Source organism: Anopheles coluzzii, chromosome 2, assembly GCF_943734685.1.
Source record: "Anopheles coluzzii chromosome 2, AcolN3, whole genome shotgun sequence".
NCBI classification, from domain to species: domain Eukaryota; kingdom Metazoa; phylum Arthropoda; class Insecta; order Diptera; family Culicidae; genus Anopheles; species Anopheles coluzzii.
Window position 1 is genome coordinate 14,194,782 of NC_064670.1, and position 27,633 is coordinate 14,222,414.

At 47.9% G+C, this 27,633-nt stretch overlaps 2 protein-coding genes across 6 annotated transcripts; one reads left to right on the forward strand and one right to left on the reverse strand.

The window, feature by feature from the left end:
• Nucleotides 1–2,348: 2,348 nt before the first annotated feature.
• Nucleotides 2,349–16,883, forward strand: LOC120953491 (atlastin). Of its 2 annotated transcripts, none has more exons than XM_040373461.2 (8): nt 2,349–2,648; nt 10,508–10,997; nt 11,081–11,230; nt 11,304–11,459; nt 11,551–12,180; nt 12,266–12,546; nt 12,617–12,683; nt 14,181–16,883. In XM_040373461.2, the coding sequence occupies exons 2-8, from the start codon at nt 10,803–10,805 to the stop codon at nt 14,313–14,315; spliced, it is 1,614 nt and encodes a 537-aa protein (XP_040229395.1). In that variant the 5' UTR covers nt 2,349–2,648; nt 10,508–10,802; the 3' UTR covers nt 14,316–16,883. The 2 variants fall into 2 exon arrangements, with proteins under 2 accessions (XP_040229395.1, XP_040229394.1); XM_040373460.2 differs by lacking the exon at nt 2,349–2,648 and adding an exon at nt 5,476–5,588.
• Nucleotides 16,884–17,059: 176 nt separating this feature from the next.
• Nucleotides 17,060–26,430, reverse strand: LOC120953490 (yemanuclein). 4 transcript variants are annotated; one of them, XM_040373457.2, is made up of 6 exons: nt 24,847–26,430; nt 23,499–23,735; nt 20,760–23,414; nt 20,613–20,688; nt 18,859–19,132; nt 17,060–18,488 (listed from the first exon to the last, which is right to left on the reverse strand). In XM_040373457.2, the coding sequence occupies exons 1-5, from the start codon at nt 25,150–25,152 to the stop codon at nt 18,984–18,986; spliced, it is 3,423 nt and encodes a 1,140-aa protein (XP_040229391.2). In that variant the 5' UTR covers nt 25,153–26,430; the 3' UTR covers nt 17,060–18,488; nt 18,859–18,983. The 4 variants fall into 4 exon arrangements, with proteins under 4 accessions (XP_040229391.2, XP_040229392.2, XP_040229393.2 ...); XM_040373458.2 differs by lacking the exon at nt 18,859–19,132 and adding an exon at nt 20,307–20,510 and having other exon boundaries at nt 24,847–26,429; XM_049606352.1 differs by lacking the exon at nt 17,060–18,488 and adding an exon at nt 20,307–20,510 and having other exon boundaries at nt 19,052–19,132; nt 24,847–26,429.
• Nucleotides 26,431–27,633: the final 1,203 nt, after the last annotated feature.

Consider the following 27,633-nt stretch of genomic DNA (forward strand, 5'->3'; position numbering starts at 1 on the left):
CGCGATTGAACTTTTCCATGAACTCTGACGGACAGAACGCTGATAGTGATCTTGTTTAGAGCATTTTTAGATAGCATTTTCCACTGAAACACCCTACAATCTACCAGCAGATGGTCCGTTGCAATTATTCACTCTGCGAAACGGTAATCACTTAACGTTATCCTCGACATGACATGGCAGTGTTTGGAGTAGTTCGCGAAAAGAGTGGCACCATCATTTGAATTCACCTTCTTGGAACAGTGCGTCGATAAAATGTAAACACACAGACACGCTGACATTTAATCAAAGGTAAAACGTACAGCACACAAAGGTACGCCAGCAGGCTCATGCCCATTTTATACGGCCCAAGTCCGATGTACGGTCGGTGAAAATTGGCGCCCGCTAACGATGCTGTGCCATTTCTCACAATTTTCGAATTAAAATACTATCATTCATGGAGAGGGTAGGCGTATATTACGGGTTTTTTTCTATTTTCTTACAATAAAGGTTAACAGGAATCGCAAAACAATGTAGTAAGCGTGATACGGCACAATTCGGTGTGGCAATCGCACCAGAGAATGCTGTTGCCTGTTTTCCGATCCAACAACTGTGTTTTCAATAGCACATGGTACTTGGTAGGAATGGAGAGTTCCTCTACTACTACTCCGAACTGTTTACTTCATCTACGGTCGACAAAGCTGTGTCGACGTTGTAATTTTTCTACCTAATTGCATATTTGAAAGCTTTAGCCCCAACAAATGCTAGTAAACGCCTTCACGTATGCAATGTGATTTCTTTTAAACATTTTAGCATTAATCTATTGCATACTTTTAGGAGTTTACCAGCTCCCAGTTGGAGTAGAAATTTAAGGATATTCTTAGTGCTGTCATGTCTTTAACTTGTTTAACATGTTTGATAGCCGCACCGGCTCCCCCCCCCCCCCCCCCCACAGGACCGAATTATTTTTTTAAACAGTTTTCGCATAAAGGCTCACACGTCCAACTGCAACTCTCCACGCAACGATTGTTTGATGGCAAATCTTTCACCTTCCACCGTCAAAAAACGGAAGTTGGGAAGTTGGGAAACGGTCATTTTGACAGAAGTTTTCAAGAAGAAATCGTTCCGTGGAAACAAGGCTTTTCGCATCTAAAAAAATCTATGCTACAAAGAGCCTCGAGTGAGATAGCTGAATTCTACGACCTGTATGGTGTTGGGACCTATTCTAGGACCAGTATTGGTTTTGTAAAAGTGATACGAATGTCACACGAAGCGTAGACTTCGGCGAAAACAGGATTTCAGCCATACAACCGCATACTCTTTCGATGTAAATTTTACGCTTACCCACACAAATTTAGCGTAAACTTTTCATTTTTACGCCTCGTGTGAAGTGGGTACTACAGAATTGGCAAGAGTTCGGAGTCAGTTCCAAGACCGATGTGGATCTTGCTTCAGATTCTCTTGCCATTTGAATATCACTGAATGCCAAGCCCACTTGTTGTACAGGTAGGCCTTTACCGACAACCGTAGTTGTGCCAAACAAGAAGGAGAAAAATTGATGTAACGGAGCCTAATAAACCACAGTAGGCTACATAAAATTAAACAAACAAGTTCAAAATCAGTTTATTTTAAATATTTCTCACAATTTCTCCCTTTAACATTACCGTTACCTATATTTTTGAATCCAAAAACCCTGAACTGTTATACAAGAAAACCGTGCACACGGGGTTTTTTTTCAAGCAAACCTGCAGCGCCCTCAAACGTGTACCATAAACACACGCACTTCGCAAAACGTCATGCGCCCAGAAGCCAGAGTGACCAGAAATAACGATTTATCTAAAACTACCGATTTTTCATTTATCCTACTGAAAATCACAGATTTTCTCATAATACTGACCAAAAAGTCATAAAACCATTTCCCAAATGATTTAATGCAGTATACTCCATATGTAATATGGAAATCACTAGCGACCAGAACTAGAAAAAGAAGAACTGCCACTGAGACTGGTCCTAAGCGGCCGCGTGGAACGCCGAGAAAAGGGAATCACCACCGCTCAAAAGGAAATGTGCATCTCAATCCTTCGTTGGCTCAGGATCAATAGCACATTTTTCAGATCGACACTTCAGAAAGGCCTCACTCGTGTGGCCACTATGGACCAAATCTGATGCATCTCCTTCAAATAAAAAAGGATGTATTTTCTCGTGCAGATTAACATCCCCCTTCCGTTTAACACTTCAAAACATACCGAAAACTACGGATACAAATTGAAACTCCTACCAAATACTACCGATAAAATATTGACGCTCCCACCGAAATCTGCCAAAATAATCTGGCCACACTGCCAGCAGCACTGCTTGCAGGTTGCGAACGTCACCGTGTTCGGGCAGCATTAGCGTTGATATTTCCCGAAGTACGGGTCATCTTTTCCATCATCGCACTGGCTGATGTGTGATGTAAATTGTGCTACACCAAATTGGCAAAAATTGCGTGTCCCAAAATGTGCTGTGCGTTTTAGCAAGTGCAGAGTGCATCGTTTATCGTATATCTGGTGGTGCGCGATTGGCATTGAAAAGCAGTGGCAGTGCGCGCGTGGAGCACCATCGTGTCATAACTTTTGTTGATGAAGAACCAACTCGGTCGACACCAGCAGCGAGAGAAAAGATCAAAATAAGTGCGTAATATTTTCTTCATTCAGTTCGTTTGGTTCGTTTGGTTGTTTCTCCTTCTGGAGGAATGCAATTTGTCGAGCAATCAGTCAACACTTTTTGGGTGACATTGCATTATTCAGCAAATCGAGTCGTGTTTTTTTGTCTTCTGGTGAAGTGATGGAGGAAGCTACTGGTGTGAAGAAAGGTGGCTCCTGCCGAAGTGCGACCCTGACGTGCTAGCGAAGTTGGTGTAGTGTTGGTAGTGTGAAAAAAGTGCAAGTACGAGATGCAGCAGTGTATGTGTGTTTGTGTGTGTGTGTGGGGGGGACTATGTCTGCTGAATTGGCCCCAATCACCTTTCCAATCCACAATGTTTGTGTCCCCACGCAGGCTACCACAGGCCGACGGAGGGGGGGATAGCTGGTGGACGTTTGTCTGCCAGGTGAAAGGCGAAAACTCACAGCAGCAGCGAAATGTTTCGTGTTACACGGAGCATTGTGTGGAACGAAAAGAAGAATCTCCGTTGCTGACCATAGAAAAGCGCGGCACAGGTGTAGCTGTAGTCCGGTCGTGAAACATGGGTCCAAAATAGAAGGAATGCGAAAAATGCAGCACATTCCAGCGCCGCCCGAAAGAGGCTGAATGTTTGATCCCAAATCCAAGGGCTACCGATTTAGCATAGCCTGCTTTAATAATGCTCCGTTTCTTCCCAGCAGGCTGCTTCAAGGGCCATTTGCAGTAACCATGGAACCACAGTTTACAGCGGCCATGAAGAGAGTGAAAACAAAACAGGCCATTGTTCACCTTCCCGGATGCAAAACGGTCCCTCTCTCCAAATCCTCACAGCGATTCAGCAAAAGAATCAGCACAAAGGTGGAGAGATTCCAGTGGCACAATGGAACAGAAACAAAAACAACCAAACCTTCCCACCATTGCGGATACCAACCGAGAAGGGGGGAAGAAAGGTGCACACGGTCCAAAATTTGGACATCAGTTTGCTATGCTTCTGCCCTTCCCAAAGAGGAGTAGGCCTCCGTTGCTCTGTTTGTGCTACCCCCTGGCTGTGGACATATGAAGGGCGCGCGAATGGTTCTCCCCAGTGCAACAGGAAGCTCACGGTGTCTCGGGAGAGGATCCACGTGGAAAGGCAAGGGTCGCTGACAAGTAGCTAGATTCGGACAGCATGAATGCAAGCCAGCACACAGTCGGGGAGAGAAAGAAGGCGATGAGCAGCAGGGTACGGTATTTGTTTTCGTGGCAATGCGCAAACGCAGCACTCTACACAACAGAGGCGCCTGCCAGGGGAAATCTGTATGTGGGCCGTGTGTTTGTGTGTTGTGTTGTTCTTTTTGTTTTCTTTTTCTCTCCACCCCGTCCCAACAACACACGATGCTGGCTTTCACCTTCTTGCCACTGTCTACCCCTTTTTTGATGATGGGTTTTTGCTTGTCCCCACTGGGGAAGCGTTGAGGCGGATGCGGGCGCTCCGGATGAAAATTGTCCCATTTTTATGTCGCGATGTGGTATGATTAGGAGGCGCTTTCTGCTGATCTCTTCACTCACTGAAAATCACTGAAGGAATTCGCATGCAGATTGATTTTTAGCATTATTTGTATTTTGAAGACATTTTGCAGGCAGATCAAGAACATTACAATTCAATGACAAAATGAGTTCCAACAATTTAAAAATATTGTATTAATACCTTGTGAAGCAGGTTGATATTTCAACGCAAATTAATCTCCGTTCTCTCCGTACACGACAGCAAAATTTTGCCACTCCATCAGCATATTCGCCCAACAGTCGAACCCTCATTAAGTTGATTACAAAATAATGCGTCCGTCCACCTCTCCACGTCACACACACACACCTTTTTCCGCGCTTTCTTGCAACGAATTGCGTCAGTCGAACATCGAAAAGAACCGAAACTGCATCTTATCTTTCGACCAAAACCAAAAACCCATCAGTTGCTACCGACCGACCGGCCGACCCTGAGAAATCCATGACGATAAAGCGCCGGCCCGCCCGCCAGCTGCATGGAATGACCACGAATCAAACAGTTCGTTCGTCGGAGGAGAAGAAGCATTATCAACCTATCAAACCTGCTGGCTTACAAACACCGCACGGAAACACACCAGTGGTGGAGTGGTGAGGAAGCATCGAGTCAGTAATGCGCTGTTAAATTAACACCATTGAGCTGGAAAATGTACAGCTAAAGATACCGAAGAAGAGTAATGCTCTATTTTGAATTGAAAATTGCCCTCGCTACCACAGTTCCCAATTGGGTGAGTTGGAATTGGGGATTGCTTCTTCTACATCAGAAAAAAACGGTGGAGAAGATGCGTGCCTTTGCAACCGAGCTAATTTTACACATTTTTCTCCCTATTTCAGCAGTTCAAAGCCACCCCAACGCGTCCAGTTAAGAAGGGCAGAAAATAACACATCTTTGTTATCATTCTCCTACGTAGCGGCGAAACGTGCTGATCTGTCTTCAAAATACACCTGGAAATCCGTCACTAGCCACCGCCACCGCATGGAAGTACATAGAACGCGAACGCATGGGAAGCATCGCTTATAAATAAACAAAAAATCCACCCACATGGGTGTTGGTGGCGCGCCCAAGGGACACGGCGAAAGGCAAGAGGGCTCAAGTTTGCCGGGGATCGCGCACATCCATCCACACACAACAACACGACGATCGACGGCGCGTGACGCGCGTATAGGCTGCCCTCGTTGGCCACCACCACAAACGTACACGCAAACGCGCGGTCACACGTACACAGCGCAACAGTAGGAACCGGACCACGAAAACCGCCACGACGGTCGGTCCAACACGCGCGCGCACACACACAAACACGGGGCGATCGAAAACGGCTCGACGGCCGCGCGCGGCTCATCAGTACGCTCCGTGTGGTCGTCGTCTGTGGTGCGCGCCGTGATCGTGTGTCCGTCCCGGGTGGTTTCGTGTAAGCTTCTCCGCTTTTCGCTTTTGCTGCGCTACGAGAAAGGCGCAGAACGTGACCGCTACTGTCCCCGTCGCGCCCCTGTGTGTTTGTGTGTGTGTGTGTGTGTGTGTGTGTGGTTGGGTCCTTAAAAATAGTACCCCGAAAACCCTCCGACCAGGGAGCGCTAGGGAAGATTTGGTCAGTGCGCCGTTAGTCACTGCTTCTACAAAAAGCCAAAAAAAAAAACGGAGCAGCACAGACCCAAGTCTCCCTTCTAATACTAATCAATGCTTAATGCGTGATGGAAAGAGAGCGAAAAGAAAGTGCGTGGGTGAACACATCACATTGACGTATGTGTGTGTATGTGTGTGGAACAGCTGCTTCGCGTAACCATTTCCTTTCCTTTTTCTGCTCATAAAACCTAGGCCATAGTCCATATACTGGGTGTTTTTTCGGGGGATGATTGGCGCGATAAATTAATCCACGCAGCTGATAATCTTTGGTGTCTGTGTGAGTGAACGTGTGTGTGTGTGTGTGTGTGTGTGTTTATGTACATCGTTCACACCTTCTTCTAATCGTTATCAGTTTTCTGCTACATTTGCTGCTACCGGAAAGAAAAGGAGCAGGGAGAAATGATGATTACAGCACATTACATGGCGCACACGGGCGGGTGTGGAAGATCTCGGTGTTGGTGGCGATTCATTTGCCCTTTTTCCACGAGGAAACCTCCCCGTTTCGGTGTAGTTTTTCCAACACAACAGCTCAATTGTGAATTATTGAGAGCAATCTACTCGGCGTGTATGTGTGTGTGCGTTTGTGGTGGTGTTTGCGTGAAAATGGCCAGGTGTAGCGTGTTTTATCAGACCGGAATACCATCCGAACACGCCACAGAGTCGGAGAGTCGGGAAGCAGCCGGAATGGAGCCGTGGCTGGAGAATATGCCAACACTACCATCATCAGAATGGAAACCACCCTCGGACTCTACTGCTCCAAATGGCGGAGAAATTAATTAGCAAAAGCTACAGCACCCCCTAAGGCTGCACGTGGACACACCAACATCTCCTATCGTACACCGTTGTCTACCTTTGGCTCTATTAAGTTGACTTGAAACTCTTAAAACGCGCCTCGAATGCCACGTCATCTTCGAAAACAAAAATTGAGCAACCTCAATTTAGGGCGTCTGATGTCCCAATTTAAAGTAAAATGAGATTGGCTGTACCTCTCAAATCGAAATTGTATACAGCAAACACCTATCTGGTACACCTCCAAAACCTTCGGCGCTCCAGGAATTGGAAATGATTAGCAATTGCATGGTGGTGTGTGTGTGTGTGTTTTTGTGTTGCTGATCCTGGTCAAAGTGCAGTGCGCAACGCTTCTCCCATCAAACCCCCTTCCCAGCCGCAAAGGAAGGCTCACAAATACACAGACACACATGGTTTGTGTATTATTTTTGCGTTGATGCCCTTTTTTCTAGCTCCTTCTTCTCTCCGTTCTGTGTTCCATTTACCTGGTCCACCACTGTCGAGGGCATATCAGGGTTAATTGGACTTAAGCCAACAACGCACAGGTAGAATATCGCCTTGCGTGTCTTCGTGCGTCTTCTTACCCATTGGAAGCAAGCAAGTGCGCGATTGTGCTGCGTAATCAAATTGGTTTTATTTATAACTTTGTATTTTCCAATTTGCAACGTGAACATTCTAGAGAAAAGACATTTATTTATTTTTTTTTTATATTGGAACGTAAAGACAGACCAATAATTAATCTATAATCAAATAACATTATTACTATTTTCATTACTAACTCATGTTATCGCTCCAAAAAAACAGAAGCGCACGATAAGAGTTATCTAAGCACAGTCCCTCCACTCCTCCCTCCGTGCACACGAGATTGCATGTTGAATTTTATTGTGATGGATTTGAAAGTTAAATCCACCAACAGCGGTGGTGTAGTAGTGGTTGAAGCCTGCTTTTTTATATTTTACGCAATGCGCCCGCAATGACGAAATATCGGTCAATGTCTGCGCACACGGCTTAAGATGGGCAGCCAGCAGCAGCAGCAGCAGGGGTGGGAAACTAATTCAAGTTTACCCAGCGTTGCAGAGACGCATCACAAAAGCACTCACACCCACCACCCGCCTCGCTCGAAGCCCTACTGATGTTTCCATTTTTCTGTTTTTTTTCTTTCCTCGAAGCCCTCTACCGAGACCGATCCAAAACCGAAAGTGAGTTGTTTTCGTTTGAAGATTAAAGGAATGGGCGCCTCTTTTCTTCCGAGGCAGCCTTATCTGATTTCGTCCATCAATCAGCGTGATCGCGAATCTGCGAAACAGTGTGTTTGTTAGTGTGGTTGAAAAGGAAAACATCGCCGGGTGTGATCTCCTTGGGAATGATTGGAATTACCTACAAAATAACACAACTAGTGTTAAATTGTATAATTCGACATCTTCAAAATGCACCTACCCATACATATGCCCTCCTTTGCTGGTGTTAACATGGGTAATCAATTCTTCTTCAAACACGATAACAGTACACGCTCTATTAATCGCGATCGATGATCAAGAGACGACCCCGAAGCGCGTCATCGAAAGCGAAACAGCCAATACAGTGTGTAAGTTACACTGCTACACTCCACGCAATAGTAGCTGGGACGTGCGCGCACTATCGAAGATCGAAGCGTTCGATATATGCAACACAACATACGCGCACCCGCGTCCATCGAAAATGCGCCCTGATAACCGTTTTCTCGCTGGTTCAACTCCAAACTCCCCTTACTTGCTGGCCCAGTTGTTTGTTTGAAGACGAGGCAGAAGAAAGAAAAGCCAGCAACCACCATATAAACAAACTTCCCCCCCCCCCCCCCCCCCCCGCCTGCCCATGTGTGATGATGTCGAAAGTGAAGCAACCGAGGGCATAAAACAGCGATTAACACGTAATCGAGACGGCCGGTGGGTCAAATTCCCTGCATGGAGAGTGAATTTTGTTGTGGAATTCAGCCGCTTCCTACCATACTTCCCGAGGCGGCTTCTGGATGCACCACTGCATCACACGCAAACATAGGGCATGAAGATATCAAGCAGACAGAGCCAGATCCGGCGCATTACAAGATCAAGTGATGTAATAGCACCAAGCACGCCGGGAATAAATCTTACCAACCCCCAGTGTATGTCTCTGACGTGTGTCAGATGGTTAAAGCGCATGACATCAAGGGAAGCGATTTGCACCACCACTCCTCTTCCCTGAACCACTTGTAATGCTGTCTGAGCGACTCAACGAAATAGAGGCTAACAAGAAGCTAACAAGCAGAAGATCAAGCGGTTTGTGTGGCGGGAGTGAAATAATCTCACGGATGCGATGCCCCCGGTCGTCGTCAACAAACCACCAAAAATTGTTTCAAACACGCGGGCGGAGGAGGGATGCTCTATTAATAGTTCACGGGCACAAAAATCTCAGGAATATGATGGTGCCCGGCTTCTTGAAATCCAAACGGAAGATGCGCTTTTCGTGTTTCGTACGCCAAAAAGCTAACACCCTGACCCGCTCTAGTATTAAAAAGTGTTCTTCTCCACCCTTCAGTAAATCATTTGTTTGCAGCTGTACTTGTTTTGCCCAGCTGTCGCCGTACATTACACCCTTGCTGCTGTTGTGCCAAAAGGTGTGCCAAGGGCTTGGATGGGGTTGTCCTCCCAGAAAAAACTGGCCAATTATATGAACCTTCTAATTCAGTATCATTACACCATCCTCCTGTTGCAAAGGTCTCAAACCTTTGAGCCTAATGTAACACTTTTTTGGCCACAGTCTTTTCGTCTATCCTTTTCAGGGTCATTTCAGTGGAAAGAATGCATCATTTTGGACGTGCGTTAATGTCTTTGTGGTTTGAAAAAATCAATCTTTACGTGCACCTTTATCACACACAAATACAAGGTTTGGTTACACATATTCCGGTTTGACGGGTTGGAAAGCCAACCCAAGAAGAAAGCGGGTCACTCGGCGAGCCGCCAACGAAGAGAGAGTAGGGATTGTAGTCGCAACAGGGCGCTGTCACCGAAAGGCAGATTTAATAGCCACATAAAGCCCCATAACAAGAACGCCCATTAGAGAACCTGTTCGGGTCTGTGTCTTTAAAGAGAAAGAGAGAGAGAGAGAGAGAGAGAGAGTTTCCATGTGTTTGTGAAGTTGAACTTTGCAGCACTCGAGTTGCTTCAAAGAATATGAGATCAGTAACAGTCTCGTCTCGATCTTCTAACCGTGGCTCGATCTCAAACACAGTATATGCCCATTTTAGCTTCACAGGCCAATTACGGCGCTCTGCAACACGCTACTGATCTTGACTTTGCGATCTTCCCCGCGTGTTTCATGGTTGTAATTGTGTGTCCGTCAACCCAACCCCCCATATATAGTGGTGGTAGTAATTGTGCACGAGTCATCACTCCATCATTAAATCCAACTATCGACTCCACAACGTTCCGTATACTATATCGCGCAACTCGCCCCACCAGTGTGTCGTTATTGATCGTTGATCGTTTTGGATGCGCTCTCGCTGTGTTTGTGTTTATAGTATATATCTACACACGCGCGGCCAAATGGCCCCCTGTTCGGGGAAGACCTTGAGGATCGTGGTTGCGCCGTAAATGTTGAGCCACTTCTAACGCATTTAGACGGTTGCGGTCCAGTCGCACGCTCGGCGTCGAGATGGTTTCTTTGCGATCTTGAAGAACGAGAGAGAAGAAAAAAAACAGTTTCCAATTGTGTGACGCATTCCTTTCCCATCCTTCTGCATCGTACGGAGTTTTGGAGATCTTCAGACGTTTGAATATAATATTATTTAATAGAAGTATAAACGTTTTCACCGCATTATCGGATGTTTTCAAAGAATTTATCACATAGAAGCTTTAAACGTTAGCATTGTATTAAATTGTTTCTTTTTTGCTTTTCTCCCAACAGCCCGGATCTGACGCCGTGTTAAAGTTCGCCCAGCAACAGTGTAACACACACACACGGTCGGGCGTATAAATGACGAATACGTTTTAAGCACGTTTTGAACTCCCACGAACCACGAACAGAAAGAGAAGTGTGTGTGTAACTTAAAAAAGAAACCGCTTTAGTGCAAATTTTTAGATAGAAAATAAATCTAGTGTATAGTAATAGTAGTAGTAGGGTAAAAGCGCGCTCGTTCGTGTCCCCGTTTCAAAATAGTTAAAATAGAGTGCGCAAAAAAACGAAAAACACAGCCAAAAGCATGGAGGCAAGACCGGTGCAGGTCGTGGAGACGAGCGAAGATCACAGCTTTCTGCTGAACGAGGAGGCACTGTCGGAAATTCTGCTGCAGGACAGCATCAAAGACCGGGCGATCGTGGTCGTCTCGGTGGCCGGTGCCTTCCGGAAGGGCAAAAGCTTCCTGCTGGACTTTTTCCTCCGCTACATGTACGCCAAGGTAGGTTGGTGGTGGTTTGGCTTGGTTGGGGATGAATTGTTTGTGCATCGCTAATTTAACTCATTCCGTCTGACCGTTTGCAGTATGTGCATCATCAGAGCGTGCTGGAGTGGCTGGGCGATGAGAGCGAACCACTGTCCGGGTTTTCGTGGCGCGGTGGCAGCGAGCGTGACACAACGGGCATCCTGATGTGGTCCGACATTTTCCTCCACGACAGAGCCAATGGCGAGAAGGTAAGGAAAAGAGGAGGGTGCATTTGACCAAGAGATGTGATTCTAATTGTACTCGTGTTTGGCACGGTTTCAGCTGGCAATTATACTGATGGACACACAAGGCGCCTTTGACAGCCAGAGTACCGTGCGGGACTGTGCAACCGTGTTCGCCCTCAGCACCATGCTATCCTCCGTGCAGATTTACAACCTCTCACAGAACATACAGGAAGATGATCTGCAACATCTACAGGTACACCGTAGAAAAGGGGAGGCCTTTACTCTGTCAACCGTCCTAACCACCGAATGTTTCCTCCTTCCCTCTCTCTCTCGATTCGTTGCAGCTCTTCACAGAGTACGGCCGGCTCGCGTTGGCCGACTCGGGCAAGAAGCCGTTCCAGCGGCTACAGTTTCTCGTGCGCGACTGGAGCTTCCCGTACGAGGCCGAGTACGGTGCGCTCGGCGGTCAGCTGATCCTGCAGCGACGGCTGGAGGTGTCGGACAAGCAGCACCCGGAGCTGCAATCGCTGCGGCGCCACATCACGTCCTGCTTCTCCGAGATCGCCTGCTTCCTGATGCCCCACCCGGGCCTGACGGTCGCCACCAATCCGAGCTTCGACGGCCGCCTGTCCGACATTACGCCCGAGTTTAAGAAGAGCCTGCGCGAGCTGGTCCCGATGCTGCTGGCGCCGGAAAATCTGATCGTGAAGGAAATCAACGGCCAGCGGGTGAAGGCCCGGGATCTGGTGCAGTACTTCAAATCGTACATGGCCATCTACAAGGGCAACGAGCTGCCGGAGCCGAAAAGCATGCTGGTGGCGACGGCGGAAGCGAACAACCTGACGGCGGTCGCCGCAGCGAAGGAAATCTACACGCAGCTGATGGAGGATGTGTGCGGGGGCACCAAACCGTACCTCAGCACGGCCCACCTGGACTCGGAGCACAGCCGCATCAAGGAGAAGGCGTTGCATCAGGTTAGGAGAGGAGCGCGAAGGAGGCGGAAGTAACCGTGTAGTGGTGCATCGGAATGATCATAATTGGGGTTTTGATGTTTTGCAGTTTTCGTCCAAGCGAAAAATGGGCGGCGAAGAGTTTTCGGAAAAGTATCGGGAAAAGTTGGAACAGGATCTGGACGAAACGTTCGTCACGTTCCGGGCGCACAACGAGAGCAAGAACATCTTCAAAGCCGCCCGCACGCCCGCCGTCTACTTCGTGATCGCGATGGTAATGTACATCATGAGCGGCATCTTCGGGCTGGTCGGGCTGTACACGTTTGCCAACTTTGCCAACCTGATCATGGGCGTTGCGCTGATCACGCTAGGCACGTGGGCCTACATCAGGTACGTGGGTGTTGTGGGGGGAGCAAAACGGGATCCGGCATGGTGCTACTGAAATCGTTTCCATCCCCAGGTATAGCGGCGAGCTGAGCGACTTTGGCGTACGGTTAGACGAGATCGCGAACCTGCTGTGGGAAAATGTAAGTTACTTTTGCTATTCCTTTTATATTGTCGGTGTCGGCGCGCTGCTGTACCTGCACCAGGACGAGATCGTGTACTATATGCGTATGCTGAACGTACTGTAGAAGAGCGGATGGGGAAGGCAAGGGGCGGGCGGTGTGTGTTGTAGTGTTCTGTTGTAGCGAGTGGGCTGCCGGGAATAGCTATCGTGTTGAGTGTGTGCATAGGGTAGGTCGTTGGTGGGTGGGTGGGTGGTGGGTTAACTCAATTTAGCAATATATTATTTATCACACGTTTCGAGAGAGCATCCAACACACACACACACACACACACACACACAATACTCTACAAATAATCCCGTTCAAAGACCGTAGGACGAAGAAGAAGCAGCTGCTACTAATCCTCCCAGCCACAAAAAGCAAGTAAAAGCGTGACCCAAACCAGGTGTGAAATACCCCCTCTCTCCTGTGTGTGGATGCTAACACAGTAGTACGATGTGTGGTGTGTTATGATTGTTGACAACAAGGAACGGGAGCTACCTTTTGGAACCCAAGAAAAAGCGCAAGATTATTTATCGAAAAACCCCAAACAGAAGAAAAAGCGCAAGTCAAACTCAAAATAGTTAAAGAAAAAACCAAAGCTCTAAATGAAATAGAACACTAACACGAAAGCAATTGTAAAAGCAAAAAGCGAACAAAAAAAAACAAAGAAAGTCAATCAAAATTGACCAAACGAAACCGTACTCGATCACTCTATCTCTCTCTCTCCTTTTGGAGGTTCGTGTCCTGGCTGTGTTTAGTGTGGTTTTGTCTTTTTTGTTAATTTCTGTCTTACTTTGTCTGTGGGTTCAATGTTATTTACTTCAGTTTTTTTTTTTTATGTTTGGGGTAAATGTGTTACGTTTTCTTTGCTTTCTATTTTTAGTTCTTAGTTTCGTTTGATTGTTTCTTGTTTTGTTTTATTTCCTTATTCATATTCATATTCCTTATTTATTTCCTTATGTTATGTTTTCTTTTTACAAAAAAAAACACACACGCAAACATCATTGGCTTTTTTTCCTTTAACAAAATCAATCGAAATTTCATTCTTTCATTCCGCTCTCTCTCTCTTTCCCCACTCTGCCGGAGGGATATAGATTCTTGTCCGTTTCCTTTTCGAATCCATTGCTTGCCTTTCGTCTCCGATCATTATCTAGGTAGGTAGGTATGGAGGGGGAAGGGGTATGAGTCCATGTTCCGTTCTGTGGTGCCGTCCGAAATTGTGTGTCCTTCAGTCGGTTGTGGTAACAAAGGGGTAATGCATGTATGTATGTGTGTCCGTCCGTCCAAGGTGTGTGGAGTCGTGTCGATTACACAAACAAACCCTTTGGGTATACTTTAAGTTTAAGAACACTCCCTCTTTCTCTCACTGTCTCTCCGTTACGGATTCTAATCGCTCGAGTACTTGTCCACCCACCATGCGTATGTGTGTGTGTGTGTTCTTTTCTTTTTCTTCTTCTTCTCCCCTTCCACTTCCAGATGATGAAACCAATCTACCAGTCATGCATGGAGAAGGGCATCCAGCACGTGGCGACGCACGCGACCGAGTACGCGATCAGCGGCGGCAATGCGGGCGGCGGCCGTCAGCTGAACGGCAAGGTGAAGCACTCTTGAGAGTACGCTTCCAGCCGATGGCAGGTAGCGACGACGACGACGCCGCCGCCACCACCGCCAACCAACAGCAGCAGCAGCTGGTACGGCAGCTGGCCCTGGCGATGGTCCTGGCGGTATCGTGAGGTGGAGACGCCCGCTGCTGCTGCTGCTGCTATAGAACCGACGAACAACAACGCACCCGATCGGACGTCCGCGTACTGTGTGGCGTCATCTACCGCGGGTGACCGTAAAGCAACGATCCTGCTCCACCGAGGAACCACCTTCAGCAATAGCAACGGCAACAAAAACACCAACACCACCAACAATAGCCTGAATAGCAGCAGAAGCCATAGCAGCAGCTTGTTGGGCAGCGACAGCGACAGCAGTAGTGATAGTGGCAATGGACCCGCCGTCCCCAGCGACGGCGGCACTAGGTTTAGTAAATTTATCAGTAGCATTAAGTACGCCTTTGGTAGCAACGCTGCTGGTGGTGGGTGCGGTACGCAACAGAACGCCAGGACCAACGAGCTGCTGAGAGCTGGCGATATTCACGAAAGAAGCAGCAGCAGCAGCAGAAACAGCAGCACGAGACCACTGGTGATCAAATCGACGTCCGTCATGAAGCGAGCGACCGGCGGTGGTGGCTGCTCGAACGAACAATTCACCGATTGCACCAAGCGGGGACGCCACAAAGTACCGACGGCGGGGGTTGCAGCACCACCCACGGCAAATGGAATACGCAACAACAACAACAACAGCCGGCGCACATAAGAAAAAGGTTTTGGAAGGGTCGCGCGCCTCGCGTTCTCTTTTGCTCTGAAGTGTTGTCCCTCAGATCCCTATCAAACCTTCCCTTTTGAGTAAACGAAAAACGAACACATGAACACTCTAGCGAGAAAAAAAAGGAATTTTGCTCAGCTTCTAAACCCTCTCCCTTCCCTCCCTTGCCCCGTGTTAGACACACCCACTTTATATTACTTGTTGAAGATCGGATCGCGGAGTGGGGCCGTTTCTGTCCTCCGTCGTTCGATCATGCATCTTGGCGCGGCGTTTTGTTTACGGTTACGTTACTTTGTTGAACTCTTTACATTTGTTAAATATGCGCTATTTGTTTTATACACACACGCCCACACACACACACGCGCGCGCGCGCGCGCTCTATTTACATACTGCATTTTTGTGGAGCCCCAGCACAGCAGCGTCGTGAAAGCGGAATTAATGTGCAGTCAGGAGAGCGCAGCTTAGAACGATTGAGATATAGTGTTATTGTGCCAAACGTTGTGGTAATATTACGGTGTTACACGGTTACTAAAAACATGTGAAATGAATTAGAACAGAGCGGTTTGTTTACACACAAAAAAGCTCTCCTATTTGGCGGGCGTTTGTCTTTTGGTCAAATCAAAACCACACACAGCATCGTACGCTCAAAAATTTTGGATAAAAGCAGAAAGTGAAGCAAACGCCCCGCATGCAGTCCTTTGGCGAGCGCCCTTTGCATTGCAAATTCTCTTCTGCGCATATAGCATTATAGTGTATTCTTTTAAATAACTCTTGCCAACAACAACCACACACACATACACGGAACAAGGAACATGAAATATGAATAACAATCGAGGCAAAACAAAGCATCGAGCTTTTTCGAACTATTATGAAACACAAAAATCCACAATTACGTACCGGCGGTGAGGAAAAAAACACACACAGAGATAACTGCATAGCAGCATCATCAGTGTGTGTATCGAAACACAAAGGAAAGGAAGATGCAAAACAGGGGAAACGGATTTACCCGCAAAGATCACAATCATCAGCGGGCGCTCGCGCCATCGCCATTCACGAAATGTGTTTCTTTTTGTTTGTTTTTTTGATTTTGATAAGAATTTATATATGTTTGTTCTGTTATATTATGCGTAATATTTGTTTTGTTAGTAGAACGGATACCGGAAAGCGAGGTGCAAAGCAATGTAAAAGCAGTTTAAAAACAAATTCTCTTGTACATATATATAAAACCATATACCTAGTGTACTGGGCCGACCCGCCTCTGTTGCTCTGTTTGTGTGTGTGTCAATCGTCGATCGTCGGCAACGTGTAAAAGTCGAAGAAAGAAACAAACAATAACCCCCCTTTTTTTTCTTTTCAAGTACTTTACTAGTACTACTGTACAAAAAGCTGTTATTGGTTTTGGTTTTCGTTTTCTAAATATTACCCTTTTAAACCCACTTTCAAACAACAACAACAACAACACCAACGGTTTCGAATTGGTCTGATTAATGCGCTTTTTGCTGTAATTGTGTCAAGGTGACAAAAATGTGTAATTTTGACTTTTTTTCTGCGAACACAACACCATCCTATTTATGCATCTCTCTCTCTCTCTTTCTCTCTCTAACGCTAGCAGTTCAGCAGTATAGTTTAGTTAGCTAGGACACACAGTGCAACAGCAACAAAGAAAAATGGAAGAATGTAAGCTGAGGTGAATTTTATTTCGATTGCGACACGGTATAATGTGACTGAAAATTTTTCGTGCTCTCACTCGCAAAAATATCATTTGATTGTTTAAATAAAGATTTACCACCTTTTATCGATTGTCAAAAAAAACGAAAGCCGATTTGCTGTTTCATTTACCCTGCTGTAGTAGCGCAGAATCATCAGCAGTGAAATATTTACACCTACACTCCAAACAATCTATCTATCTCTCCACCAGCAGCATGTTGATAAGCACCTTCTTTTCTTTCTTTTTTATCAGAAAAATCCCTAAACAACAGTGTTCGTTCAGTGTAGAAATCTAATTTCCGTTTTTATTACATCTTACTGTGTCTGTGTGTGTGTTTCTGTAACTCTGTGGAGAACCGTTGATGGAGAAGGCTGAAATTTTAGATTCATTTGCCAGATTCCATCATGTCCCTTCCCTTCCCTTCTCGTTTACCCTGTGCTCTGGGAGAGTTCATTATAAAACGTAACGGTGGATGATCCTCTCCCCATCCTCTCCGTGCCATTCGTCTGGAGAGAGACAGAACACAGCACGATGTTGGATAAAGTTAAAACATTATACACAAAAAATGTTCCCAGAGTGTTTGGAAGAAGAAAAAAACATATCCTACATTAAGAAGGGACGTAAGCAGTAGAAGTGGAAATCGGAAAACAGAAAGAAACGTTTTAAAATCAAATCAGGCTCTTGTTGGGGATAAATAGTATAGCAAAACATAAGCACACACGCACACTCTTTATACATAACATGAGCAAAACATAAAGAGATAAACAAACAAAAACATTCGTAAGTAACACCTGCATTAGGCAGTAATGAAGGGGTGAAAGGGGGGGGGGGGGGGGGGGTGAGAAGTGGGAAGTTGAATTAAAAAGTATTAAATTTAAAGTGATCATTTATCTTACGTTCTTATCGCTCTTTTAGGCTATCTTTGTATGCAGTCCATCTAGCTCCTTCCTTCTTGTTTTTTTACAATTCATACACAATCAACGTTCTATTTATGCTACAATAAACCCCCGCGAGTGGTGTGTGGTACCCAGCAGTTACTGTTTATGTGACTGAGTGTCGCCTAGCTAACACGCGAATGTACAAAACAGAGTGTGAAACAAAAATGCACCCATAGATCTCTCTGGTAGAGTACTGCGAGTTGAATCGGGTTGATGGGATCTGTCGTTAAACGCACCACCACCACAACTACCTACCCATCCCCTACCACCACCACACGGGGAATCAATATCCTTCTTTTCGTTTTAGCCCTTTGTTTAACCTACTTCTTACACTTCTCCACTGGCATTTTTTTCGTGAGCAACAGAAGAAGTGCGTGCGGGTAAATACAGCCGCCTGCTATAGCCTAACACACACACGTCCCTAAACTAAACCCTCGGATCAATTATATGCATTGCTGTGTCCAGAAGGTGTTCCGTGTCGATACACACTGCCAATTAGTCTCCGGGAGGGGTTTCTACACATTAACGGGCAGACGCGCACGCCGTTTGCCACAAAAGCGCAACCGGACAAACCACATTTCACGCAGCAGTGGCGTTTTGCGCTCGGGCGCGTTCATGCGCAGCGTGCGGGAGAATCCCTTTCCTCGTTTGCCTTTTGGAGAGAGGTCATCTTTTTAGGAAAGCAATCTTTCCATTGAATTCGCGCGAGTAACGAACCCCGCCGCATGCGGTTTTTTTATGCTGCCATTTTTTTCTTATCCGAACGATCTATAAAAAACAAAAAGATTTGAGAAACAACACAGGTAATCAGTAAACACGTTTTGAGTTGCCATTTCACCAATCAAACCAATAATCACTACATAAGCGACTAAAACTAACAAGAAGCATGCAAAAGCATCAGCATAGAGCAATGAGTCGTGCGGGAAAGTGTGTGCAATTAGCGTGTAGAGTGCGCCAGGTGGTGTATGATTCAATGGTACAGTATGAACCCAGAGACACCAGAGAGCAGATTAAAGACACCAAAAGACTATTCTACGGAAACCCATCGGTTTCTACACGATTCGACTATTTACTCCCAGACACCGATTAAAACAACTTGTCTCAACACCATCTTATCGGGCATACATTCGTAGTTTACCTCCACTGCGCAATACCGACATACTGTGGCGAATGGGACACCACTTCCGAGATACGCTTCAGGATGGGTAGGAAGGACGATGACACTACGACACTATATAACCACATGCACATGGGGACAGCTATTCAGTTCTTGTGCGCACCCCCACCGTAGGTGAAGTTGGTGGCGAACAGTATATCTTCCTCATCCATATCACAGTCGATAAAGTAATCGGCAACAGTAGTGGAGCGGGCTGCTGCATTGGATGTGGTGGTGGTAGTGGTTGCCGTTGCGGCTGGAAGGGAGAACATACACGAAGGTCCAAGAGAGAGAGAGAGAGAGAGAGAGAGAGAGAGAGAGAGAGAGAGAGAGAGAGAGAGAGCGATTAGGGAGTGGGGAGAATCACTTCCATCGAGTGATGGTTCAAACAGTGAGAGGGAGACAACGGTCCTCAGCAAGTTGGAACTAGTGGTGGGAGCTCGGAACCGGACCGACCCGATTCCGTGTTCGAAAACTATTCTGGAACTAATTCCAGAGCCGATTCTAGAGCTGATTCTGCAGTTTACTTCGGAGCTGATTCAGAAATTGACTCCGAAGCCGATTCTAGAGTCGGCTCCGCAGTCGTTTCAGCGGCCGGAATCGGCTCCGGACCGAAATCGACCTGGGAATTGATTCCAGAAATGGAATTAGCTCAGGAATTAGAATCAGTTATTGAAATAAAATAACAAGATTCAGAAGCGAAGCGGGAATCTCCATGAGAAAGGATCGTTTACAAGTAAATTTTGATTCTTTGCGCCTATCAATACGCAGCATTATTGGACCCAAACGCCTTTTCTTATGGTGATCCCGAAATCGACTCCGTTTCGAAGCAGATTCCAATTCCGGGTCGGATTCCAATTCCAGAGCTGATACTGGATTTGACTTCGGAACCGATTCCGGAGCCCATTATGGAGCTGATTCCGGAGTTGCCCGAAAAGTTTTGAGCTGCACATTCCTAACGGTTTGGTTTGTAGGTGAATATGATTCTCCAGTATACCTTACGGTATATATCACGTTTAGCCAGGTTTTGTATTTTTGGCTGTGCGCATCTAAACTGTTGATAAGAAAAAACACCATTCATTCTGATAAGAAAAACATGTCATACAGGATTTTTTAAATTAAAGCAACGGAAACCCGTGAGCGACAAACGGATTTTTGCCGTTCGCTCCAACGTACTAAGGACCAACAAGGTTAAGCAACGCGGCACACTACACAACCCTGTGATCGAACGATCGTTTTCGATTATAGCCACAAAAGCAAATGTCTTCATGCTACTACAAGACCGATTATACAAAAAAAGCGAACAGCAAAACAAACAAATATTCTCTAACGAGATCGCTACAAAAACAAGCACATCGAGCAACAACGGTAACAAACGGCAAGCCACAAATCACATCAAATTTAGTGCTAAAATACTTCAAAATCCACACCTTCCATATATCTACACCGCGAACGCAACGCTATTTTGTATGATCCGTCGCCACATCGCCTCGGTCGGATTGCGAGGATTCCTACGTTAAACGAGCACCGCAATATGACGGACCTCCCCCCTTGAAGGATGAAAGGGATGCAGCATCACGACCGGGACGACCTTTACGATCGTGGAACGAACTGGGCCAGTGGAACTTGTTGCACTACGTTGTTAATAGGGACAAGAAGTGATGTGTACTTTCAATGGATTTGATCGCCTCAACGCGTGTTAGTATGAGTGAGAGGGTAAAGTCCTTTCCACTTACCGTGCTGCTGTTGTGATTGTAACGCTGAACTATCCGGCTTCCGGTTACCGCTGGTGTTGTGTTGCTTTTGGAGTTCCTAAAATACGGAGAAAAAGCCACATTTTAGTATAAGAATGCCTCTTGTAAGTTCCTTTCCCTCCCACTTACCTGCAGTTCTTTGAGATCCTTCATGATCTGATGGACGTCCACATCGATGGGCGACGGTGTATCCTTTAGCCGGACGCTCCCAGCACCAGTGCCACCGGCCATATCGGGGAGATGCATACCACCACCACCACCACTCACATTGCCCGAAGGTGCAGCAAAACCAATCACACCACCACCCATGCCGATCGGGCTAGAGCCCGCACTGCTGCCACTGCCACCGTGCGACGACGATTTGTGCTTGGCCGCGATCAAGTTTTTATACTTTTCCTTGTTCAGCACGGGCAGATTCGATGCACCGGGAAGGGTTGGCGTCGTCATCTGCAGCACCGTCGCGGAAGCGGGCAGCTTCCCCGCCTGGAACGCACCACCACCAACACCGACCGGTGCCCTAGGAACGTTGTATTCCGCTATAATCTCGATGCTGCTGTCGCTGTCGTCCTCCCGGCTGTTCCACCGCTGCCGATCCTGGTTCCTTCTGTCAGCCGGCGTGGCAGGAGATCGTTTCAAGCTGTCCCTTCCCACCGTCCCGCCGGTGTCCGGATTGGCGAACGGGGCACCGGACGTGTCCATCGCGTCGAACGAGCGACGCTGATCGCCGGCGGACTGCTTGTCCGCCGCAGGCGGTGGTGGCGGTGAGTTCATAATGTTGATAATGCTATGGTCCGAGGTACGTTTGTGGGCAGCGTTGGGCGACATGTTGGCGGCCGCCGACAGTGAGTGATGTGTGGCAGTGGCGGCGCTCTTGTCACCGTCCACTCCACCCTTACCGATGATCCCCGACGACTTTATCGGCGTGGACGAACGGGGTGGACAGGCAGCATCGTGTGCTTTCACACCGTTCGGGGTGCTGCCGGTGGGCAGGGGCAGTGCCGCCGACTCGAACGGTGTCGTGCTGGGGGACACGAGCGGGGAAACGACCGGCGTGGATTTCTTCCCCGTCGGAAGCGGCGCACCACCAGCAGCAGCAGCCTGACCCTTCGCCAGTGCCTTTTTCCGCCGGTCCAGCTCCTTCTGTATGTCTTCGTAGCGTATCCAACCTTTCGGCCATAGCGGCACCACCTTCGTGCGCAGAAACTCCGCCAGCACCTCGTCCTCCGACTGGTTGCGCGGCCGCACCAGGGCAAACAGCTGCTGGCGCACGTTGTACAGCTCCCAGAGCAGATCGCGCGACCGCTCGTTCCAGGTGTACTTTTTCTTTGGATTGCGTATCTGCTGCGTGACTGGGTTGGGTGGGGCATCACCCTTCTCCCCGTTTGGCAGTGGGTTGTTGGTGACGGTTTGGGCCGCTGCCGCCAGCCGCAGCTCGTTCACCTTCAGACAGTCCAGCTCGTACTTGGTGACGATCGCCGGCATCGTATCGGCGATCACGTCCTCCAGCTTCGCAGCCAGCGATTTCGTCCTGCCCTCCAGCTTCCGGATGCGTATCTTCTTCAGCTTCAGCTGTAGCGACTGCCGGCTGACCGACAGCTGCGCCTCGAGATGGCGGAACACCGCATTGCGCGTGCTGCTGCCGGACGCGCGGGCCCCGTCGTCGATGCGGAGCAGCAGGTCCGCCACTTTGCTCTCGAACAAGTTCAGCTTCCCTCCTGCACCGGACAGGCCGCGCGCTAGCTCCTTCAGCGCATCCACATCGCGCCGCAGCTGGTCGGGAATGTCCTCGGGAAGCTTGCGGTCCTTTTGCTTGCGCTCCTTGGCCGGTTCACCGTCCAGCGCTCCATTCGCCACTGGCAGTGGCTCGCCCGACTTCCCAGCCCTGGCGTCCTTTTCACTCCCATGGCTGCTTTCGCTTTCCGACGCAATGTCCACCTCGGAACCGGACTCGGGCGAATTTTTCTCGCTTCCCTCCTCATCGTACTCATCGTCCTCCTCCTCATCCTCCTCGTCGTCCTCGTCATCTTCCTCGTCATTCTCCTCGTCCTCGTCCTCGTCGTCCCCGCCACCGTCGCCGTCCTCTTCCGCCTCCGAGCTGGACACGCGGCTCGACCCACTGCTGCGTCCCTTCTTCTCCTGCTCCATCTTGCGCAAGCTGTCCCGCTTGGCCCGCAGCATATCCTTCACGGTGGTCGTCTTGATCGATTTCATACCGCTTTCATCCTTTTTGCTGGCCTCCTCGCCCCCAACGGTGGACGACACACCGCCGGGCGCCACCGCTACCTTTTCCTTCACACCATTCGCCTTCTCCTTGCCACCACCTCCTCCTTCGCTGGCGGACGGTTTGTTCTTTTGCTCGGCCGCCAGCTGCCCATTATCTACGATCTTTTGCTTCTTGGCCACGTGTCCGTTCGTGCGCGCTTTGTCCTCCGGTTCCGGTCCGGACTTGCCGGCATCGGAGCCTTTTTCGACTCCTTCAGGTTGAGTCCGACCCGGTTCCAGCACGCCAGCCGTGGCCGCGGGCTTGTCCACCGTTTGCTTCGACTGCCCAGACAGACCGCTGGCGCTACTCTCCGCCACCGGGGCATTCTTTTTCTCTCCCGCCGGTTCATCCTCGTCGCTGCTTTCGGATGTGGTGGAGAGGGCGCGCTTTTTCGGCTTCGGCATCCGGTGCGCATCTTCGGGGCGCTCGAAGTTCGACAGCTGCTTAAATTCCAGCTGGCCCGAGTTGATGTAAAACCCACCGCCGACGGTTTCTATCTCTTGCGGGATCAGTTCGTCGTACTATAAAAGGAAGAAGAAGGAGCGGGAAGGAAATAAATAAAAGCATTCTTCAATATCATACAATAGGGAGCCAGTGGCAGTTACCGCTTCGGAGTTATCGATGAACGAGTCTTCCTCGTCGTAGCCGGCGCCACGATCGTAGTAGTCCAGCTTGGAGGGACGGGCTGCCTTGCCCTTGGTTGCGTAGTCCGAACCCGAGCCGTACTTTCGCTCCAGCTCCCGGGCCATTCGGGCAACGTCGTTGTCCAGCTCCGGGTCGGAGAGGAACCCGTTCGCTTCATCGTCGTGCTGCTGCTTTTTCTGTGCTTTCTTCAGCCGTTTCTACAACGAAATCAGAAAGCATTACACAAATTAATGTCGGTGGAAATACAAAATGTAATAAAAATAGTCAACTTAATTAAGGGGAAAAAGTAGTTTCAAGTAAGTGAAACAAACTCCTTCCAAAAAGGCCCATTCACACAGTTTCATTCATAAATTGTCGTTCCCGATTAAAAAAAAAGTGCAAATTTAAACACAACAGTTGACATCTATTTAAACCCCCCCTCATCGCACCACTTTGACGTAACTTTGGGAAGAAACGTCAAAAACGCACCTCTCTTCTTTTTCTTTTCTACCAAAACACACGCATACACAAACACACATTACCACACTGACACACATCCCTTTTGACCATGGGCTGCGCTGCTACTCATAAAAAAACACGCACGTCTAGCAGCATACCACCCGCCCGAAGTCACGTACGCAAAAAGGGAGAGAATGCGCAAGAAGCAGAGCGACAACAGAAAAAGCGCGAGAATTATCTTCCGCCGCAAGATTCGCGCAATTAGAACGGAAGCGCAGCAATCGATTGTTGTATGAGGTAGGTGGGGAAGCGAGACACAGGCGCGGTGCAGTGACATCTTTCTTCCCACGCCCCTCCTCTTCGCTCTGTGGGTTGCATTCACCCACGCACACAACAAAAAAAAACATAAAAGCAAAGTGCGTTTGTATGTTACCAAAAAAAACAAAAACTGCGTACTTACACACCCACAAACACACATGCACTATTCCAATCCTCAGGTAAGGGGTGCAGGCAGTGGGGTAAAAACGCGAGCAAAATACGCACACGCACACCCTAAAAAGAATCACCTCAATTGCACCGTAATAAAGCGGTGAATTAATGACGCGCACCAAACTCGGACACACGCCATCGGATGTGGAAATGCACTCTGGTGGAGAGGGGCGAGTGAGGCGGACAGTACCCTTCCACCCCAGCCTACTAAGGATTGGCAAATAGACGAAACATTCCCCCCCCCCTTTCTTCCGTAACAGAATTTGACAATTGAAGGGAAACAAAACAGCAGAAACTGCGCTCCCAACACCCATACACACACGACAAAGATGGCCACGTTTTCTACACACATTCCCCCTTACCGCCCCGCGGCTAACCTACCTGCTCGACGTGTATCAGCTTGGAAAAGTTAAACTCGGGAAAACTGTCTGCGGTCGGCTCGAACAGGTTCAGCTCGAGGCGGACAGTTTTGAGCTTCTTCGCTGCTGTCGCCGCACCACCACCACCACCACTTCCGGCGTTCGGTCCACTGCTTGTGGTCTCCCCTCCTTTGCTGCTGCCGAATGGGTGAATTGCCGCCGCGGTGCTCGACTCAAACGCCGACGACAATGCACCGAACGGGCTGGTGCCACCCTTTTTCACCACATCACTGATCGTCGTGAGTGTGACGCGTTTTACATCCGACATTATTTGTCCACCAGCCCACCCACCCCAGCAAAGGTGCCGTGTCTTGTGCACGCACTCTTCACTCTCTACCACACTGCACCCGCCGCTCCTCCTCGCTTAGCACGGGCCCTTCGTTCTAGCCGCGCTGGCTCCGCTTCACGGGAGCGGTGAACGGTGAAACGATGTGTGGCGTGCCCGTGTGTGTGTGTGAGCGGACACACGCGGTAGCTTCTTCGTTACGTCGGCTTCCTGCACTTCCTCCTGGCCACGCTACATGCGTTGCACACCGTCACGGCACGGGAATGACGATGGTACTGGTAGGAGTGGGCCGGCGGCGCTTACCCCGTTTGGCCCCTTCATTCGGCAACACAGGCTGGCAGGGTGACGACCCCGCTAACACGGGTGGTGTAGGGTAAGGGGGGGAATAGAATGAAATCGACACGCACGCACACACTCACTCACGCAGAAACACAAAAGCACTCGCGCGCGCGGTCACTGATGATGGAAGGCAACGAAAGGTGTGCAAAACGGCTACGGAGGACACAACCGAACGGCACTTATCATCACTACCACCACGGCCAGCCACCCAAAAAAAGGTAACGCTCCCCCGAATGTGCACGCAACGGGAAACGAGGAGAGCGGTGTGCTAATTTACAAAATGGAGCTTCGGCAGGACTTTCCGTACGTACGCGTCGGTTTAGCGAAATGCACCGTAAAAAAACACGACACACACGAGGCTTTTTCCTAGAGACGGCTGCTTCGATTTTCGCGATACCTTCTCCCGTGGCGCACTAAATGAGACACGCACACAATTCTCACTCCACATACATACACACACACACATATGCGCGCGCGAGAAAGGCAATACACGGCACGCACGTTGCAATGAGACGAAGAAGAAAAAACCCTTGTGATATGCGTGTGTGTGAGTGTGTGTGTTTCTCTTTGGGGACCTGCAGCTGGACGTGCCCGTTTGGTAGTGTGGCACACTGCCCGCTGCTTTTCAACTACGATTACACGATTCAGTACAAGACAGTACACACTAACGTTTACACGAGCACAACGGACGGTGAAGGAAACACACTTTTCTCCGTAGGTTATGTTACAGTTCACCAGTGACTCTTCTCACACGATTGGTTTTGCACAAAAAAAAATTGGTCGGCCCTTGCACGCACCGAGAACACGGACAATCAGACTTTTCTTCCTGCCTTCCGTCTGCAGCTTCTGCGGCTGTAAACAATCGGCCCGTAAACGTCAGTGCTGCTCGGTGACCCAGCGAACAAAATGCGACCGTGCGTCAAAGTCTGCTCACTTTGACAGTTGGGATAGGTTTTTTTTCTTTTTGATGGTTCAGAGCGGAAAGCCAACATTTTCGTGGTGGATTTTTCTTTTAAACACAATTATATATTTCTGCAATTTTAGAATGTAAAAAAAATCTTTCAATTTTCATCACATAACTACCGTCTCAGCTTAGAACCGTGTTTTTTTATGTTTCAATAAAGTTTAATAGTAAATTTAATAAAGTAAATTAAAAAAAATGAATAAAAAATCAATTCTATTACGTAAACTAATTCACATACCAAAATGCGTTTTAAATCTATTATCGCTGTCCATTGGGAGCAAAACATGTTTGTATGCGAATTTAGAACAGTTTAAATCAGGGGCCTCCAAACTTTTCAGCTCGCGGGCCGCATTGCTTCAAAAATAACTATGTTGAGGGCCATTTGACGCTAACTTTAACTGATGAGTGAACGTTTAAATCTCTTTTTTATAATAAAATACCAATGATACTTGTACAGTTTCGTGTTACTAAAGCTTGATTTTGTCTAAGAAAAGTAAAAAAAAAACATTTTAATTTTAAAAATTCATAATAACGTAATATTTATATTAAATCTGACAAAGTCATCGTGGGCCGCATTATAAGCTCTTGAGGGCCGCATGCGGCCCGCGGGCCGTAGTTTGGAGACCCCTGGTTTAAATCAAAAGATAAATGTATTTCAGTTTGAATTAAAATCGTCGCAGACGACCCTATTGCGAAGGATCTTCTTTCATTTATTGAGATGAACGACCTGAATGGAAAACAATTTACATCCGATCTTGCAGGATCCGGTGCTGCAGATTTGTTAATTGGGTATTTACACCATTGCTGCCATAGCAAACTGGCAACCCAACAAACAACTGATTCGAAGATTTTCTTCTGTGCTAGAGCGAGAAAGCATGTCATCTTTTGCTAGTTCGGTAGCACCAAACACAGCACATGTGAATGTGTGTCTGGCCGAAAGAGTGGAAGGCGCAGGGAAACGATTCACACACGAACCAATTCTACCGAAAATCGATGAAGACGGACGTATCGTTTCCATCAACATTGGAGTGAAAATTAAAATTACTCAGTAATCCTTGAACAACGGGATAGCAAAATAGGTTACAGTCATAAAATTAAAAAAGTGTATGAGGGAATGAATTGTATAGAGTAACATTCTTTCATGACAGGTTCGGCTAAAA

What these genes read in the sequence shown, in the direction of transcription:
- LOC120953491 (XM_040373461.2), top strand. Translation starts at nt 10,803, where the DNA reads ATGGAGGCAAGACCGGTGCAGGTCGTGGAGACGAGCGAAGATCACAGC. An exon ending in ACAGAGCCAATGGCGAGAAG is followed by an intron (nt 11,231 to 11,303) that starts GTAAGGAAAAGA and finishes GCACGGTTTCAG; the next exon opens with CTGGCAATTATACTGATGGA. An exon ending in GGCACGTGGGCCTACATCAG is followed by an intron (nt 12,547 to 12,616) that starts GTACGTGGGTGT and finishes TTCCATCCCCAG; the next exon opens with GTATAGCGGCGAGCTGAGCG.
- LOC120953490 (XM_040373457.2), bottom strand. Translation starts at nt 25,152, where the DNA reads ATGTCGGATGTAAAACGCGTCACACTCACGACGATCAGTGATGTGGTG. An exon ending in AGGATCTCAAAGAACTGCAG is followed by an intron (nt 20,689 to 20,759) that starts GTAAGTGGGAGG and finishes TCCGTATTTTAG; the next exon opens with GAACTCCAAAAGCAACACAA. An exon ending in ACAATCACAACAGCAGCACG is followed by an intron (nt 19,133 to 20,612) that starts GTAAGTGGAAAG and finishes TCTCCCTTCCAG; the next exon opens with CCGCAACGGCAACCACTACC.